Here is a 19,005-nt window from a genome sequence, read left to right on the forward strand (position 1 = left end):
TTTAGATTTGCACTACAACGTGTTATGCGTTCAAATAACATAGTTAATTTTAAATTCATGCATTTTTTTTGTCGTTCAATTATTTAGAAAAAAGAAACATTGCTCTAAAATGAATTTGCAAACATCGAAATCCAGCGCAAAAAACGTTCAATTTCAAATAATTTGGCCTAAATGTGTATATATAATTTTCCTGTTCTTTCTTAAAATGTTCAAATCAAGGGCAAAAACAAATACATTTTTTGTTCTTCTTCTTTTAAGTGGATTTAAAACTTGAACTACTGAATTATACATAATGAACTGAATTGCAATCGAACCACTTGTCGTATTTAGATCGGCCAAAAAAGCCAGCAATATTTATATATCTTGTGCCATAACTATTGAATTTATTTGCAAGTGTAAATTCTTTATCTTTTTTCTAGAGAAAAGAAAAACGTGGTGTGACCGAAATTCCAAAAAAAGAAGAAATCTACTTAGCTTAATCATTTCTCGAAAAATGTGTACTTGAAATTTACTAAGATAAACTTTTGCATTGATTGTTGCTGTCCAGTGTGCACAAGATTCTTCTTCGAATCGAATTGATGACAAAAATCGTTAGCTGATTGCCAGTGATGTAACCGAAGAAGATCAAATCTCGATTCAATTGGCTTGTGCCATCGATTTCAATCCAATCAAGGCAGCAACTTATTTACGCTTATCAACTAGCTTAATATCACGAACGTGCAGATTATGTTTGGATTTTGCAGCAAACTTGATGACGGCCTGCGTTGGTACTTGAGGTACATGGCGTAAATCTAAGTATGTGAGCGCTTCACATTTGGCCAAATATTCAAGACACAATTCGGTTACCAATTTGCAGCTACTGAGATCTAATTCAACCAGTGTGTTGATAGCACTTGGTGAGCATCCGATTTGTGCAACGCCCGCATCGGTAACCCGTTGACATGACGAAATATTGAGATGAACCAGCGATGGGACACCCTGGGTGATATACCGCAACGCCACATCCGATATATCCGTGCCGGCCAATTTTAGCACTTTTAAATTGCGCAAACGTGATTTGGAATCGGTGAGACCGGGACGTGAATCCTTTGGTGGCGACAGAATATCGCGTATGGCACTATCGTTGAGACTGCGTACAAAACTCAAATCCAGCATATGCAACGGTGGACACAGGCATGTGTGCAAACCGAGCACCGCTCCGATTTGTGTACCTTGAATACTTAGACTTTTAAGCGCTGGCAAACGTGCCATGAGCCAACTCAATTGTCGCTTTGCCAAATTGGTCCAATCAAGGAGTAAATGCTCTGGCTGACGCCGTACAATTGCCATCAGAAGACTGGCCGACAGTTTGTGGTGCGAACAATTCATTTTTGTCCAAAGTTTCGGATCGACCGAAACATTTGACCATGTTTTGCAGACGAGCGTACATGTGTTAAGCGTTTCTTGCGGTAAGTAACGGAATATTGCTAACAAAGCGGTCGGATCAAGGGCATAATGAGTGCTGCCTGATGGAGACGACAATGTCGATCCTGATACTGAGCTACCTGAAGATAAGTTATTCGCCGGTCGTACAACGAACGTTGGCTTTCTCAATGGTTTCGATGAGGAATTTAGAATTTGCTGCGCCAACTGCGTACGAAGGGTATTCTTCTTGCGTGGCATATGATTCGATATGGATTCGGTGTGTTCTGTGCCACCATCCTGTAAACTACTACAAATACTACCTCCGTCGTCACTTTTTCGACGCTTCACCGGAATATCACACAGATCATTGTTGTGATTATTCTGTTCCGTCATTTCGCTGTCATCATTCGGCTCTGGTTTGAATTTTGTTTCATGCAATTCTTCTTTTTTAATTGAGTTTGCCGTTGATTTGGGACTCATCACCTTGATTTTTTTGATATTTGACTTGTTATCCATATCGGAGTCGCTTAATACTGGCCCACTTTTTTCATCGGTTTGTTCCAAATTGGCTTTGCTCTCGTTTCCACTGGTGGCAGCCAGCTCACCGTTGTTCTTTTTCAGCAGATCATCGGATTTTTGACGAGCACGGAAATGACGTGGCTGGAAAAAATATTGCGAAAAAAGGTAAAAAGTGAATAGATCTGTTAAATCTTTTGTTTAAAGCTGTTACTAAAACCATTCTTATCTTATTGAATTCTATGTAACAAATCCGCGTTGGAAGCGAATATCCCTTCTTATACTATATCAAAGTATTACTTTAATCGAATCTTACCTTATAATCCGTATTTTTCCCAGACATACAACACAGTGGACATTCCCAGCTGTTTGGTAGATCCTCATTAACAACACCATTCACTTGAATTCCGTCGCCGCAGGCCTTCTGAGCGCATTCAGGATGGGTAATTTCATAGCAAACTGAACACTCCATCAGAGATGATGGCCCCATTTCTTGTGAAATTTGTGACTTTACATGGGGTGATGTGACTGGTTGCTTGTGCCAACCATCCAAATTGCAGAAGATGCACTGAGCCGTTATCGGCAGCATTGGATGCAAACACTGTCTCATCATGCACGTTTGCTTGGCTCTGCCTGGTCCACCGAATTTTATCTAAAATTGCAAAAAATTTAAAAATTTCAGAAGTTTCTTTTTCTAACCCAAAAACCATGAAATTTTCTTCGAACTCGTTGAAATACTTCCCAGTAAAAAAATGTCGAATAACTCAAAATTAAATCAATAATATTGTGCAAAAATATTTCAATTGAAATTCTTCAACTCACCATATCCAAGCAAAATGCACATTGTCCGCATTCAGTTGAATTGCATGGTACACAAACTTTGCATCGTCTACGCCGTCGTCTCGGTGTATTCGATGAGTTGCCATTGCTGCGCTCGTTGCCATTTGTAGCATCATTTGCATTCTTTTTGTTCGCTGCCTTCGTTAGCGGTTTGTTTGTTGGAATTATTTTTGGTGGTTGGAAATTTTGTGGTTCGCCATCGATGTTATTGTCCGCATTTGAATTATTCTTTTGTTCGATATGACTAGCATCATCCGCGTGTTGTTCATCATTGGGTAACTGTTGTTGTTGATTCGGAATATTGGTTGATTGATTTGAATCCGGATGTAGCACGGGTAATCCGGTGATTGCCGCCTCAGGGCTATCTTTGCAATGACGTTCAACCAAACTGCGTACATCTTTTATCAATTGCACGGGATCACCGATTAATTCGGGCACATTTTTACGTTGTGAAGGCAGATCATACAGATACATAACAATCTCCTTGAGACCAAACAGTTCATAATGCGTCAAATGAATGTGCGGTTGACCGACCACCTCATGTTCACGATTCGACTCATTCTCCAAATGTGACCGTCCCAACAGTGTATGAACATATTTTGCTAAAACATACCACAGCATCTCCGTAAAGAATGGATAGCGAAATTTTTGCGGCACTTTGGTTGAATCCTCCACTTTAGCGATTTTCAATTGCTTTAAAATGCCAAATGAATGCAAGAAATTTCCACCAAACACGAGCGACTGTTGTTTCAAAAGAATAAAGAAAATTGAGTGGAAAAATCAACAATATAAAGAGAAAATAAATCATCAGAAATAACAAAATGTGAATAACATTGAGCTTCTAGAGGAGAAGAGAGAAAGAAATAGACGAGAAATAATTACATCATTGGGTGTATAAACTGCATGTATCCATCCAGTTGGAATGAAGAACGTATTGCCTAGACGGAAAAATGGTAATCGGATCAGTGTTTGCTTCAAAATTTACTGGTTATATATTGAAAAATGGCCAATATTGGTATATTGTGAAATTCACAATGTGAATGAATAAGGAAAAAACGTTAGATACCAGCGGTTAGATAAACTCGTGCGCATTTGTCAACCGTATCGCCGAAGAAGACGTCCGACTGTTTGCCGGATAGAACCCATTTTTCATAGAGTTGTAAATTCTTTTCGGTTGGCGGTATCAACCAAAACACTTTGCTACCGCGTGTAATGTGATACCAAACGCTGGTGCCGCCAAAATCGACTGATTCAACCAAGAATGAAAATGAAAGGAAATTATTGATTATTATTCCAAGAGAATATTGATTATCGTTTAGGGATTGTTTTGGGTATTTGTCGCAAACTCACCGTGAAAATCAGTGTAGCAATTTTTCACCGACATCAAGCAGTATTTCTTCACTTTTGGATACATCATGCTGTCCAACGAATTGGTTGCGTCAGTCTGTGCCTCTTTCAATTGTTTCGGCCAAACAACGTCCACCCAATCGAGATTCCGTACAATTGACGGACTTTGCACATAGTTATCGAGTTTGGTATGTGAAAATTCCAACGAAATTACATTCAATAGACGCGTTTTATTTGGATCTTCATAATACTGTTGCCATTCTTTCATCGTCATTCGCAAATTTTTCTGAGTATTGACATCCATTACGTCCAACAAGCGTTTTGATCCGACGCACATTCGCACATCATTCACCGAAAAATCAGATGATGGCACTCGGATACCAAGACCGGTTTTTTCTAATCGGATTTGTAAGAAATTAAATTTACAGATAAAGGAGCTGATATATTTCTTGAAAGCGATAAAAATCATCATAAAGCTACAGAGGGTAGAAAATTGATCAAACCTTTAAACAGCAACGGAATATTGAATCCATACTGCTGAAAAAATCTGTGCAAGAAAAAAAAGCAAACAAAAACCATTAAAAGCGGATATTTAACATGGCTTACAACCAACAAATCCACCCGCCCACCGCCAGACTAGAGAAAAATCATCAAAATCTTAAATAAACCAAACAACAAGTGTGAGCTACTTACGAGATCGTCAAATCATGACCTTTCATCTCACGCACCATATCCACCTGTGCGAATCGTGATGACTCCAATTTTTCGGCAACACTAAACCCTCGTGCTCCCTCATGATCGTCATCAATTAAGTAGTCTGAGTAAGCTTTACGTTGTTTACGTTCGCGCTAAATGTGTCAGAATCAAGTCCAGAAGTGAACAAACGAACAGAAGAAAAAAAAACCAAAAAATAAAATGAAAACAGAGAGAAAAATGAGTAAGAGAAAATATAAACACTGGCAAAAGGAAGCACGCTCTGATACCAATTTACATTGAACATAATGAATGCAGATTAAATTGCCATCGATAAAAATAAACACAAAAATTGAGCCAATTTTGCGTGCTCAATTGCTAGTTCGTTTAAAATGAAATGGTCGTTGATTGTATTCCATCTGAAGATTTTCCGTTTGCATCCATTTCCGCCTAACATTTCTCTTTCTCTTGGCGGCGGTAGCGGCAGCCAAGCAGAAGCGGTAATAGCAGCAACCTTGTGCGCATTTACGGAAAAACAAACGATTCGAAAATGAAAACAAAGCAGAGCACATTTTATACGGCAAAAAGCATCGCTACCATTTGTGAAGTGGAGAAAAAATCGCAGGAAAAAGAAAATATGCTAATACGCGCCAAGGGAAGTAAGTGCTGCTACGCGACGAGCAATCTCAACCGTTCGAATGGATAAATCAGCACAATGTGGAAAATTGTATTAATACCGATGGATTTTAGGTGAGTGCAAGAGAGCATATCTCTCCTTCTCCTTCTCCTCTCTCTACCTGTCGTCAAACAAATAGGGAAAACTGAATATTAAGTAGCTAAAGAATCAAGGTGTCAGTGGCAACTACAAGAGCACCTTCATGTAAATAAAAATAAAATTTACGACCCTTCGACTATACACTCTCTCGCTGTGCGTCTCTCTCGTGTGAATCATTCGATTTAATTTCACGTTGTTGGCAATAGAATGCCAAATGAATTCAAAGTTCATTGCAGAATAACCAACCAACAAATAAACAAATCATCATTAGCCGAGTGCAGAAGAGAGCAAGTCGTAACGTTGTCGGCAAAGTGTTTGGGTTTCGTCATGTGTTTCAAAGCCGCACACGATCAACGATAACATTGAAAAACATATTATAATGTTTTGCTATATATTGAAATTTAAAATGGTTTGGATTTGACAGCGTTCTGTATGCTACTATGTGTGTATGGGTCTGGTAAATGGAGGAAGAGTGCGATATATGCATTTAGAAAGAATTACTTCATGATACTCTAATCACTTTGATGACTAATATTGCAGTCATGTATATCGCACACTCTGAGTGAAAAAAAACATGTTCGCTTTTATTCGCACACAGTGGTGGAGTTATGCAAACCGTATGAACGGGAGCCTGCCCGAAAAACCAGTGAACATCGACTGAATAGAACACTAACGAGGGAGAGAGCTCGTACGCAAGCGAGAGAGACACAGTATGCGGCCAGGCCAGAGCAAGAGCACACCATAAAACACTTGTACTTGCTGCGAGAGATGCAATATAAGACATTGATAGCACTGGATGCCATTCAGATTGAGCGAAGCGTACAGCCAGAAAAGCGATTCGAACGAAAAATGAAAAGAAAAAGTAAGAAGGAGAAGTAACAAAAGGGAACAGAGAGATACACAATGCGAGAACTTGTCGATGATGACTATGGGGTCGATCTGCTATGCTGTGCTGTGCGTTGCTGCTGCTGCTGCTGCTGTTGTCGTTGTCGTTGTCGTTGTCGTCGCCATTGCCTCCGTTTTTCGTTCGTGCGTTCGGCTCTGAAGGCAACTACAGCAGCAGCAGCAGCAGCAGCAGCATATTTTCAACTTTGTCATCGGTGACGATTTGCACAGCCATTTAGTGTTGATTACGGATGCTATGAATCCACACCGATTCATTCAATTTTCGCCATTCAACGAAATCAACGAAAAATTACTTTATGCAGCCTATGCGTTATTCAGGACCGTTACACACACACATTTCACGTTATCGCTCATTTCATTCACAGGCCGCGGAACTTAATGTAAAACCTATGTTTTTTTATGAATGTATTGAGGGGAAAAAATAACGAAAAAGCGAGGAAAAACAACGGTCACAAAATATGGAGCGAAATGAGAATTTCGCTCGCAAGCAAACAGACAAAAAAATCGATGGTTTTTTTCTCTGCACATTCTGTTCTTGATAATCGTTGTGTGTAAGTTGAAAATTCTTTACTGGGTCGTTAACACTTCTTCATCACATTGAATAACGATTGTTGTTATGTGTATGCCAGCCTGATATCATAATGCCATTCATTCTCTCTCTCACTCTGCATTTAATTCTGTTGTAATTGTCATAGCTTAATCAATTATGAAAGAATTTCGATAGAGCAATTACTCGATATATTGGGAATACATAAATGCATCCAATCACTTTTCGCTATGCAGATAACCACCGAAAATATTTCATGGTATTATGGCCTTGAATGCATGAATGTGCATTCGATGATGAAAAATTGATGATTCGCACAACGGATGAACGAACCGTGAGTGCAAAGTGATATGGCGTCATTTTGTATAGTGCGAGCGCGAGCACATAAATAGAAAATTTGTTCGAAACATGCATTGGCATGCCCCATGCCGTTTTTCTTTTCTTCCTTCGCTTTTTTCCCTTTAAATAAAATGCACATATGAGGAGGATCAAAATGCAACCGCAGCAACATTTCTTCTTCTGGGTGCTTTTTTTTCTTCTGCAAGTCAATTCTACTTTGCAAATGCTTTTGGGACTGTCAGCCTTCACTCACTGAACACCGTCGTCATGCAATGCATGGCCTTTTGATGATGATTTTTTATTTAGCATGATTTGTTTTCCTACATCGTCTCGCGCCGACATTCGACTCCGATTTCGTTCCGTTCAGTTCAGTTCAGTTCAGTTCAGTGTGGTTCCATTCAATTTGCCATTGTACGGCACTATCAGTTCAACGATTTTTGCCTTACGCTTTTACGGCAACGGCTTGATTCTCAAATATGCAACGTATGCATAATAGGATAGTTTTTTCTGGTATTCTTTGAACGAAAAAGTGAAAATATTTGTGGAAAACCGAACAAATTGAATGAAATGTAAAGGAAAAATTGCAACATAGCCTAATCTCGGTTAGAAGAGTCACACAATTTTCTTTTCTGCCGTTGTTTACGTGTTTTTTATGTATATTTTATCTTTGTCCTGACTGGTTTTGTAAACGAACTAGCTTGGCACGTCCACGTTTTTTTTTTGGTTCGGGGGAGGAATAGAGATACACGAAAATGCTGATGGTTTGAATGATGTGTTTATACAATTATACATACCAATTGACGGCGACTCTGTTTTGTCGATGTTGATATCTTTTTCCGCTCCGACATCTTCAACAGAAATGGTTCATTTGCGCCCCGAAAATAAAAGTTCACCGAACACACTGAATGGTATCACTGTGTTAAAAAGATTATTGAGCTTAATTCGTGGATATATTCGTTGGTGCAGTTCAGTGTCGCATAAAATTATTGCTTCCGAGAGGCAGCGCCTCGAGAAATATTTATTTGTTTCTCTTTTTTTTAGTTGTCGGTCGGTCGGTTGGTGGGTTTTGTTTGTTGTTTGTAACTGCAACTAAATAAAAATAAATAAATCTATTTTGGAAAGGACTGGACCGAAAGTTGTAAACGTTCTCGAACTATCGCCACCGAGATTTATTTGACCCGAATCCCAATGATGAATTACACTTTCCGTTACTGACGCCCAATCAACTAATTGCTTTGTAATTAATTCTGATTTTTATCAATTACACAGTCCGTCGTCGTCTTTCGTGCACATACCCATACCACACATTTTGCACACTCACACTGTGTCGACACTGTGAAATGCACATTCACCGAATTCAACGAATTGTACTGTTCCACGGTATCACAAACGAACCAGAAGAAAACAATATATGCTATTATTGTATTCAAAGCAGATTGCAACCCAAACACACAAGTTCAAAACATTTTTTTTATGGTCAATAAACCATTTTAAATCAATTTTGATTTTAATCTCTCTATCCAGTTCAGTCAGTTTTTGCGCGAAGTGTATCGAGACGACGACGTCGTCGTCGTTTTTTCTTTGGTTTACACTTTTAATTTTTTTTCTATTTTATTTCTGGTTTAATTTGCCTAAACGTGTAGTTGCAATTACAACGAAAAGAGAATGAGAGAGAAAGCGTCTACTGTTTTTATTTGGATATTGACCACAAAGTGCCACATATTATAGAATATTTTTCAATTACGCGTTTCGACTTGCTCGTTGTTTTATATTGTTTGCTTGCTTACGCTCTTAATCGCGAAGGAGATACGTGTACGATGAGCCATTCATAGATTCTTTTTATGGGGCAAGAGAGAGAAAAAATATGATTTTATACCGAAAACACTGTCGATCTCGAAGGATTTGGCCTTATTTCACCGACTTATCCACTTAGGTTTCTGATGTTCTCGTTGAATTTACATTCGACAGTGCACCACAATGTTCACAATTCAATTTTCTCACCATAAATTTTCTCACTTAATAAATTTTCTTTCGATTTAGAATGCTTTTTTTCTCTTCTCTTACAGTTCACTCACTCTCACTGCTCGAGTAATGATTTGAGCCTATTTTTTTTAATGCACGGCATAAAATCTATTTGAAGTTCATTTGATGCGCCCGGAGTGGTTTTTGTTGTTGGTTGCTCGAATTGTCTTCGCTTTTTTTCGTTCGTTTCAACAAAACTTTCAATATTTACGGAAACTCGAAAATATGGCCAAAGCACATACGCTATGATGAGCGATGAAAAAAAGAAACAATGTCACGCAGAATGTAAATCGTCGTCGTCGGTCTTACAAACATGACTGCTGCAATCATTCTAGCTTACACCGTACATAAGTGTGGCATCGCCATTATACAACATATACTCACACGAGCTGAAATGAGAAACACACAGCGCACACGAAGAAAATGACGACGACAACGACGGCGACGACGACAGCAGTAGAAGCGGTGGCGGCAACGACCACGAACAAAAAAAATCACTTTATTTTTCGTTTTCCATCGCAGTTATTGCACAGAGAGTCTTTCTATCTCTCTCGCTTAGTATATCGATGAAGAACGCACTGAAAATTGTGAATATGCGAGAATCGTTCCGAGTGAAAAACAGGAAAAAAAACACACGCTACACCGAGTCTAAATGCGATCGAATGCGATGACGATGGAAAATACGTATTTTCTACGAACACGAAATTCTATGGAGTTTACGCATCGAACGGAGAAACGGGAAAAATGCCAGACCCGATGCCAGTGAACACAACTTTCGGCTTCAGTTGCTGTACCGATACTGAATCGAAACGATTTGCCTTTGAAATTCAGTATTCGTCTCGCTCAGTTGTTCAATTTTTTGTCACGTATGTATTCCACTGGGCTGTGTGTGTACAGGCGATGCGGTTAGCGTGTTCATATGTGCCGTAAGTCGCTGTATGTGAAACGCGTGCGAATGAGACGGATGCGTATTGTATTGAAATGACGCTGCTAACAGACGAACGAGAGACAGAGATAAAATTATCACTCTTGCATGGTATTGCCCGATTTAGAAGCACCTACCGATTAGAGCTCGTTTGATAAATCATTTGTTTTGTTTCTATACAAAAAAAAAACACACACACAATCTGTTTGGGTAAAAAAAAGCTTCGAATTCGTTTCTTTTTATTAATGCGTGTTAATCGATGCGATTACAAATCATTTTTTTAAGGGTTCGTACATGACGACAGAGATTACGAACTATAATCTAAACTTAACACCCGAATGTGAAATTATCAATAATTAGATATTGAACGCAACATACTCTTAACTATCCATATCCATTTGCAAGTCGTTGTTTGCATCTATCAAGTCGACATTGTTATTATCGGCGTTTTCATCGTCGTCCTGCTGTTGTTCTTGCGATGCTTTCGATACGATCATATCGGTGAGTCGTTGTGGTGGTTGCCAAATGACAAGCGCTTTGCATGGCTTTTCGAATCGTTCCAATATTGCAGCCGGTAATAGTGGCTCCTCTTGAATACTCTTCACTACATCGGCGACGACAATTTTTTGAGCACGTTTCAGTTTCTCTTCGATGTCTTGCAAATTGGCCGGGTATGAAATAAATGAATCCGAACTATCACTGTCTACATCAAATGCTTCATTAGTCTTTGTCGTTTGATTGATGTCATGTGCTTTGAATTCTGATGAAATATGCAGTCCATCGAGATGTGCAGCCATTTTTTCTTCGGTTATCAACTGCTTCGATTGAATCGATCTAGATATATATTGAAAATGTACACACATACACACAGTCACAAACACAGAGACATTTTAATTAGTAATCACATCAACTGTGAATAACAAATAAATCAAGTATCTCAAATCGAATCGCTTTGTGCGACAACACTTACTCTAGATCCATATCCGGTGCAGCCTTTCGTTTGAATGGCAATCGTTGCTGTGACTGTAGACCATTGAAACTCATGTACGAACCGGGTTGAATGTTTTGATTGGCCATCCATTCAGGGCATTTCCATGGAGCACCGTTTTGTGGCATATTCAATGGTGAAAATGCCGACTGTGGAAGTAGCAGTGGTTGAGTTGATGTTGTAGGTAGTTGAAACACATTCGGATGAAGTATTGGCAACTCCGGATTGACCACAGACTCATACGGCTGATGTTCATGATGTGAACTCGAAAACATTGATGGTCTGCTGAGAAATATCAAACAAAACGAATGCAATTAGCAAATATCATCAACATTTAATGACATGGCCACTGGAAGCCAGACACAAATCACAGGAGATTGGATCCATTCAAAATGTACTTACTTTATTAGCGGTGTCGTGTACGGATTTTGATTCATATCTTTCGAAGTAATTGGATGTTCTGTCGCTCTTACTGAACTCATTGAGTACATTTTCACGAGAATTTCTACGTATCGGCAGTCTTTGTTTATTTGAAATTTAGCTTTCAAGAAAAAATTGTTCACAAATGTTGACAGTTAAATGGAGTTTACCATTCGTTGATGCTACTACGTTGTAACTTGTTCGCTATATGTTTATGAAAATATTCGCATTGTTCTTCTTGTTACTTGCTCGTCGCAGGCACTGTAAATATACGAGTTTTCTAGTAAATGTCACAATTCAATTCGAGAAACTTCATTTGGTCAGAACAATGAACATTTGTAGTGTTTTATCGACGCCATCTATAAATGTGGTGAATGTCAAGCTGTGGCGCTTCATATCATGGATTTGAATGCGATTTTTTTTAATAAATTCGATTTTTTCAAAACATTTGTGGCGCTTGAATAAAAAAAAATAAAACAAAATGTTTAAACTTGTTATCGGAGACAATTTTATTCATTTCTTATGCATTCAGTGAAGGAAGTCGATTTTTCATCATTCTTCTGAAATAAAATTTTGCCGATATTTGATTTTCAACCAGAATCACTTGTATAAATTGAATTTCATTGAGTTTGTATCTTAATGATTTGCGTAAAAATGTTCCATCACCATGGGAAAAAAAAACCACCAAATGGTGAAATCATTTAAACCAGCCAATTGAGAATGTTTTTAATGTCTTTTTATTGTTTTAATGGGACATTAAATGCAATAAATGTTTTATTACAGTAGTTCTAACCCATTTTTGAGTTGACTTTCTAAGGCAAGATGCACGTTGAGGTGAGAATGAATGAAGAACAAGTAAACACTTGAAATCGCAAGTTATCAACAATGGAAACTTTTCGCATTGAGTGTCTAACGTGCTCAGTTCAAAGGTCTTTTTTTTAATGCAAAGATGAATTTAATAACAGGTAGGTTAGGCGTACTAGCGATAAAAAAGGAAGCAAAGAAATTGTCATAGAATCAAGTTTCAGTAGATTGATGTATTCATTCCTGCGTAGGAGAATAAATTTGTTCATACCTATATCTATATCCTTACCCCCAACAAAGGAGCTTGAACTCAAAAGTTCAAGTTGTTTGTTCCGTATGTCCAAAAAAATCCATAGTGGGCTTAAGTTCCGGAAACCGTTGCTAACAATGCAAGAGTGACTCTCTTTTAATTCGAGCCCTTGAAGAGTCCTTTTTCCATTAGAAAACATTACCTCACCAATTGATGTGATACTATGAAATGAAAACTCCGCCTCAATGTTTTGTTGTAAATGATTTTATTTCATCTTCTTCGATAATAATTGTAGTTTTTACATCATATAATTCCTTTCCATACATTGAATTGGTTTTCCTCATGCTTACGTATTTTATGTGTTGTGTTTGTTTATGTTTGTGTACAAGTTTCTCAATGTCGATTGGATAATGCACATCAGTAGTTATGTTGCATAAATCAAACAAATTCGTCCATAAAATGTTCCATTCTCAGAAATGGCATCGAAACAATGGGACAGAAAAACAATTACGAGCATTTTGTTTTGTTCTTGAATAAAAAAAAACGAAATACACAAACAATTGACTATATTCATTTTGTGTGCATAGATCGTGGCCAAAGTCCATTGATTGACCAGATGTCACGCGTGATTGACTTTACAAGCTAAAAAACTCAATAGATTTTTCTTTTGTTTGTATGTTGTTGTTATTTTGTTTTGAAAGTTCTTAAATTTTTATTTCATAATTGTTTGTTTTTACATTTAGATATTTGTTCTTAAAAAATATTTTTTTCTCAAGTTACACAATAAGAGAGACGTAGGTGTGTGTGTGTATGTGTATGTGTGAAAATTCCTCTGGCCGATTAAAATTCATTAAAACAATTTTCATTCATTTTTTTCTTCTATCATTTCTTTTAGCGCTCTAGACTTCTTCTTCTTTTTTCTTTTTTTTTCTTGAGATCTACTGTTGATCGCATCAAATTAGCATTCATTGGTAAAACATGTGGATTGTTTCATATTCGGTTTTTCATAAGTTGATAGAACTAAACATATTTTTTTTTATTTAAGGAAAAAAAAAGGAAACACGAAATATTCAAGTTGATCGACAAATTGAGTTTTGCTTGAATTCAATTATATATATATATTCTTTTTAGATTTATGTAATAAATTGCGGTCTGATTTTTCTTTTGTGCAAATTATTCGCTTGAATCCAAAACCCAAGTTATATTTGTTCTGTTAAAAAAAAAACACTCAAGTCAATTGGTTTAACAGTGTTCACTGAAATTGATTGACATTAGAAATTAGGCATTGAATGTTTTTACTTGTCTTTTACTTTCCCACAAACAAAATTTGTTTGGAAAAGTGTGTGTCCTTCAAATTGTGGCCATCAAGTTCAGTGTGTATGTTGTGCGACTTAAAAAGAATACTTCTCACTCTTTAAATTCAGAAAAAAGTTTATAAAGCTGAACAACAAATTGTTATTGATGATGATGCTTAGTTTGTTTTGTTGCAAAGAAAAAAAGGAATTTTCTACTGGATTTTCATAGTTTATGGCACTCTATTACATCGTTCATCCCATTTTAAAAGCATAAAAAAGTGTATGTGTGTGTGTTATCTATTTCTCATGTTATTCATAGTGGGTTTTTTCTTGTCGTTTTTAAAAATCTGCTTTTAAATTTGCTTATTATTTATTTAAAAAAAAAAACATGATTTGCATCTGAATATAAGAAGTACGAAATGTCGACTCATTGTTCTATTTTTATGCGTGTAGTGTTTAATCAATTTGATGTTTCTTTCTTGTTTCTAGTCGGTGTATATGTGTGTTATCTTGTATCTTATATAATTTGATTGGCTGTTTTCTTGCACCAAAATCATCCTGTTCACCGTCAAAACAATGGCATCGTCTGTTTTCTACTTTTGGTCGAAACAAGGAAAGCCATTCAACTGCAAATCTAGGAACAGTGTATGCAAATGTGATTCTCTTTTTTCTTCATTTCATTGTTAATTCTAGCATTTGAAATTCCTCCGTGATGATATTTGGAAGACTGGCACTAAAATATGTTGGCAATTGCAGGGGGAAAATTAATCGGAGAGAATAGCTTAAAAACTTAAAGTTCGTCAATAACATAGATCAAATTGTTTCTTCTTTCTATTGGTTGTTGCATGGCAGAGTCTCTGTTTTTTGTTTCTCACTTCAGCTACGATGAAAATTAAAACCAAAATTATTGGGTAGCACTTTAGGGCGTAGCTTAACTAGTCTTCCGAGATAAAGTATGTCAGAGTGCATGATGAAGACAGGTTGAGACTGTATAACTTCGATTTAAAATGGATTGCGGACTGACATCGATTCGTCGAAGAAGAAAAAAAAAACCATGCGCCAATCATGTTTATCAAATCACTAGATTCAATTTACTTTTCCGCAAGTATTTATAGGAAAAGTATTGGTTTTACCCCGGAAATATTTTTGTTTTTAATCACAATTTTCTTTTTCTGTTTCTGCCCAACTAGGATTCGTTCGCACTTTATATGGCATTTCACCGTGTCCGCCGAAAAAACAACAACACAAAAATCATACTGTACGTCACACAAGTGTCTCAAACTCTTTCTCATTCCCTTCTCTTCACTCTCAATTTTATATATACACAAAAATATTCTGTTATTACAAACAATTGTTCAACTTTTTTGCATTTTATCTAAAATATGATTAAATTTTTGTTGTTTTCGTGTTCTTTTCATTCATGTAAATTCATCATTTCTAAATGTTTGGATGTTGTTTTGTTTTCCTTGTTGAATATAGTTGAAAATGTTTTTTTCTTTCAATTTTTTGTTAAATTTGCTATCGGACAGGTATCAGTCCAATAGAGTTAGACACAAGTAGCGGCAAAACGCTTGGGTTATTTTTCATAGTCAATTCCACAATTTCGCGGATTTGCATACATTGACAATTGGTTTTGTTTTTGTTTGATTTCTTTTTTTGCTTTTTTGTTTCCCTTTACATAATTTTCAATAGATTTTTTTTTCTGCTGATTTGCATTCAAAACTCCAATAAATGTGTTTGTTTTCTTTTATACATAATAATTTTTTTCAGTTAATAAGTAGTAAATTCATAATTTCGGATAAATTTTCTCAATTATTTTATATATATATATATATATATATATATCAAAGTGAGTGTGTTGTTTTAAAGCATATACACGAAATAAAAATATACTTGATTTGCTTCACATTTTTTTTTCTTCTTCTTCTGTTTTTTTTTCCTTTGCTGTTATCATTGATGACGAAGGAATTGATGTTCACGAATAACGTGTGCGATTTTTACCCGGCGACGATGACGTGAAAAAAATAATGTACGGCATGCGTTGTGTGTGACAGACAAAATGAATTATACTTATTCGTAATACACAATGCCTATCTTTTGTTTGTGCTCTTCACATGCATTTTTGTTTTTACACAAATGTCTAAAATTCTACAAATTTGCAAAGGAAAAAAAAAGATAGAGAAATCTTTGAACCAAATGATAATCAAATTTCTTTCATTCTTCTCTTCACGTGCTTCCGAATGACGATTTTTTTTTTTAAGAAAAGAGTTTTAAAACGGAAAAAGACAAAAAAAAATATAGAGAACGGTTTGAGATAGAGAAGAAACAAAAGAATTTATGATGCGAGAGAAAATATTGCGGGAGAGCAAACAAAAAAAGTAGTATTTAAAGTATCGTGCATTTGAATCGACGATGCGGTAATTTATTGTTTTTCCGATTTTTCTTTCCACGTTGTTCTTTGTCCTTTCGAATTTCTCGCACTAGTGTATAGAATGCGTCATCAACGCCCATACGTGTCTTGGCCGATGTCTCAACGAATGGAATGCCATATTGTTTGGCAACCTAATTTATGAAAATTGAAATGATTGGTGTTATTGCTTGGGTTGTTTTATTGGATTGCTTCAAATGCCAATTGAGACATCAAAATGACTCATTTGGCGAGATGAAATTGATTTCAGTTGTTGTTATTGTTCGGTTTTTTTTCTTTCTTTCTTTTTGTTTTCTTCGAACGATAAGTTTCTTTGTGTGGATGAATTTTGTTTTTATTTTGAACATCAAATAGTAATTATTTACTCACATCTCTTGCTTGGGTCATGTCTACGGCCCACGCCTGCAAATCACATTTGTTCCCTACTAACACCATTGGAACCTCTTCCGCATCTTTGACCCGCTTAATTTGCTCACGATAAGTTCCTGTGAAATGGAAAATGAACCATGAACGATATTATTAGCGGCAAGTCGGTGTGCGATGTGCATTCATGTGCATCTAGAGTGCTATACTCACCGATATCTTCGAAACTCTTTGGGCTATTAACGGCGAACACGAGGAGGAAACCTTCACCAGTTCTCATGTATTGATCTCGCATGGCTGAGTATTCCTCTTGACCCGCTGTGTCGAGGATATCCAGCAAACATGTTTCGCCATCTGAATGAATGATTAACAAAATTCGGATTGAGAATCAGCTGAAATAGATCATCGCGTCACATTCCTTATGATTCATGACAGAACATTGCACATTGAATCAACAAATGTTTGTTTGTGTTTCATTCGGATTATCTTCAATCACAGTGCTAATAATATTCATATGAAAAGATTCATTCGATTCATGCATTGCAAAAGCAAGTTTTCAGCTAAAGAAAGTCCGGCGCGTGAATTTCGCCAAAAAAAACACAGCAGTTAATTGGGCAAAAACAATGCACTTGAATTCCGTATGAAAAAAAAACGAGCCACTTGAACTGATAGGAAAAATTAGTCATTTATCGATTGGCAACCAAAAATAGACGTTGATTCGACACGAGTTTAGCATAATGGTTGTTAAATCCGCATAAGCCAAATGTTTATCGTGATGATTTTGTGATGGGCTGATTCGTTGAAACCGTTGGAAAATTAATAATACCAACAAAAACAACAACAACAACAACAACAACACAAAAACATTTGCCGATCCAAATGAAATGTACGCAACGTTCTAAACGAATTGAAAGCCAATAATTCGATTGAGGAGTTTGTAAAAAATAATTGTTGTACACCCACCAATGACGACCTGCTTACGATACGAGTCCTCGATCTGTGCGGTAGGAAAAACAAAGAAGAGAACGATTTGAATTAGATACGTGAAAATTAATTGGGTGTGATTTGATAAGAAAATTCTTACCGTCGGATCATATTCGTCAACGAAATGATTTTGAATTAATTGTATTGTAAGAGCGGATTTGCCTGTTCAGAGAGGGAGAGAAAGAGAGAGAGAGTGAGAAGGAAAAAGAGAAGAATACGAAATAGTAATAAATAAATACGTTAAATCCATGTGGTAATAAATCAATTAGTTGCATCGATGCAAATAAACGTCAATGATGGCATGAATATCAAGTTGAATGCATTATACAATGAGTTGCGGATCGTATACCGCAAGAAGATTTGCAAAGATCGACGCGAGAGCGACGAGTGCAATGCCAAACCGTACACCCATAGTATGATGCATTGCATATTCCGGCGAGAGAGAGACACACAGTGTGTGTGTGTGTGTGTGTGTGTGCGAATCGAAGGCAAACAAAAATGTGCAACACGAATTCAGGCAAATGACAATAAAATCATCAAATCACAATTTTCAAAAACACTCACCGACACCACCTGCCCCAACAACGACTAATTTGTATTCCATTTTCGTGTGTTTTATGCTTATTTCTTTTCGCAACCGAAAAGAGACCGAGCCATACGACGACGATAAATCGATGTAGTTGTGTATGCTATTATATTAAATAAGACAAACTAATTGCGTGTATCAATGGCTTAGGGCAGAAACAGCAACAGCATCAGAGTGTAAAAAATAGTGTATATATATAAAATATAACCACATAGGGAACGAAACGTACAGAACGAACGAACGAACGAAAAAAAAATAACACACAAGAAGTTATTGTTTGAATAATGAAAAAAATGCACGCATGAACGGAAAAAAAATCCCCAATCCACTTGAACGAAAACTCAAAACTGTAATGGTTTCTGTGTTGGCTGCTTTATAGAGCTGGCTATACGCTTCGACTGTTGTGTGTAGTCGATGTGAAGTACCGCAGCAGCAGCAGTGTATGTTTCTCGCTCAGTGCGCGACAATAACGAAAAACCAATCCCAAAAGATCTTTTTTCTCTATTCCGTGGCTGTGTCTGTCTCTGCTGCTTGTTTTTGACATTCGTAAATTGTCTCTGTGTGTGTGTGGGT

At 36.8% G+C, this 19,005-nt stretch overlaps 3 protein-coding genes across 9 annotated transcripts; all 3 read right to left on the minus strand.

The window, feature by feature from the left end:
• Nucleotides 1-138: 138 nt before the first annotated feature.
• On the minus strand, nucleotides 139-10,306 carry LOC129577206 (jmjC domain-containing histone demethylation protein 1). Of its 6 annotated transcripts, none has more exons than XM_055463846.1 (10): nucleotides 9,774-10,306; nucleotides 8,162-8,450; nucleotides 4,801-4,955; nucleotides 4,611-4,654; nucleotides 4,111-4,503; nucleotides 3,827-4,006; nucleotides 3,643-3,698; nucleotides 2,743-3,501; nucleotides 2,237-2,572; nucleotides 139-2,064 (listed from the first exon to the last, which is right to left on the minus strand). In XM_055463846.1, exons 2-10 carry the CDS (start codon nucleotides 8,213-8,215, stop codon nucleotides 682-684), a joined length of 3,360 nt encoding a protein of 1,119 aa, XP_055319821.1. In that variant the 5' UTR covers nucleotides 8,216-8,450; nucleotides 9,774-10,306; the 3' UTR covers nucleotides 139-681. The 6 variants fall into 6 exon arrangements, with proteins under 6 accessions (XP_055319821.1, XP_055319831.1, XP_055319838.1 ...); XM_055463856.1 differs by having other exon boundaries at nucleotides 8,162-8,281; nucleotides 9,774-10,283; XM_055463863.1 differs by having other exon boundaries at nucleotides 8,162-8,456; nucleotides 9,774-10,280.
• A 213-nt stretch (nucleotides 10,307-10,519) lies between these two features.
• Nucleotides 10,520-12,040, minus strand: LOC129577235 (uncharacterized). 2 transcript variants are annotated; one of them, XM_055463902.1, is made up of 3 exons: nucleotides 11,705-12,040; nucleotides 11,285-11,587; nucleotides 10,520-11,148 (listed from the first exon to the last, which is right to left on the minus strand). In XM_055463902.1, exons 1-3 carry the CDS (start codon nucleotides 11,791-11,793, stop codon nucleotides 10,695-10,697), a joined length of 846 nt encoding a protein of 281 aa, XP_055319877.1. In that variant the 5' UTR covers nucleotides 11,794-12,040; the 3' UTR covers nucleotides 10,520-10,694. The 2 variants fall into 2 exon arrangements, with proteins under 2 accessions (XP_055319877.1, XP_055319888.1); XM_055463913.1 differs by having other exon boundaries at nucleotides 11,285-11,584; nucleotides 11,705-12,026.
• A 981-nt stretch (nucleotides 12,041-13,021) lies between these two features.
• LOC129577289 (ras-like protein 1) lies at nucleotides 13,022-18,886 on the minus strand. Its single transcript, XM_055464068.1, has 6 exons — nucleotides 18,411-18,886; nucleotides 17,947-18,008; nucleotides 17,826-17,859; nucleotides 17,076-17,216; nucleotides 16,869-16,984; nucleotides 13,022-16,633 (listed from the first exon to the last, which is right to left on the minus strand). The coding sequence occupies exons 1-6, from the start codon at nucleotides 18,448-18,450 to the stop codon at nucleotides 16,457-16,459; spliced, it is 570 nt and encodes a 189-aa protein (XP_055320043.1). The 5' UTR covers nucleotides 18,451-18,886; the 3' UTR covers nucleotides 13,022-16,456.
• Nucleotides 18,887-19,005: the final 119 nt, after the last annotated feature.

This window comes from Sitodiplosis mosellana, unplaced genomic scaffold (assembly GCF_009176505.1).
Source record: "Sitodiplosis mosellana isolate CC-2019 unplaced genomic scaffold, AAFC_SMos_1.0 Smas_scaffold_1, whole genome shotgun sequence".
NCBI classification, from domain to species: Eukaryota; Metazoa; Arthropoda; class Insecta; order Diptera; family Cecidomyiidae; genus Sitodiplosis; species Sitodiplosis mosellana.

Bases quoted from the DNA above. Each gene is read 5' to 3' on its own strand.
- LOC129577206 (XM_055463846.1), bottom strand. From the start codon at position 8,215: ATGTCGGAGCGGAAAAAGATATCAACATCGACAAAACAGAGTCGCCGT. The intron at 4,007-4,110 runs GTGAGTTTGCGA...TGGTTGAATCAG, and splicing joins TTGCTACACTGATTTTCACG to TCGATTTTGGCGGCACCAGC. The intron at 3,502-3,642 runs GTAATTATTTCT...TTGAAACAACAG, and splicing joins CAGTTTATACACCCAATGAT to TCGCTCGTGTTTGGTGGAAA.
- LOC129577235 (XM_055463902.1), bottom strand. From the start codon at position 11,793: ATGTACTCAATGAGTTCAGTAAGAGCGACAGAACATCCAATTACTTCG. The intron at 11,588-11,704 runs GTAAGTACATTT...GATATTTCTCAG, and splicing joins TACACGACACCGCTAATAAA to CAGACCATCAATGTTTTCGA. The intron at 11,149-11,284 runs GTAAGTGTTGTC...ATATATATCTAG, and splicing joins GCACCGGATATGGATCTAGA to ATCGATTCAATCGAAGCAGT.
- LOC129577289 (XM_055464068.1), bottom strand. From the start codon at position 18,450: ATGGAATACAAATTAGTCGTTGTTGGGGCAGGTGGTGTCG. The intron at 18,009-18,410 runs GTGAGTGTTTTT...CTCTCTGAACAG, and splicing joins TGTTGGGGCAGGTGGTGTCG to GCAAATCCGCTCTTACAATA. The intron at 17,217-17,825 runs GTGGGTGTACAA...TCATTCATTCAG, and splicing joins TCGTAAGCAGGTCGTCATTG to ATGGCGAAACATGTTTGCTG.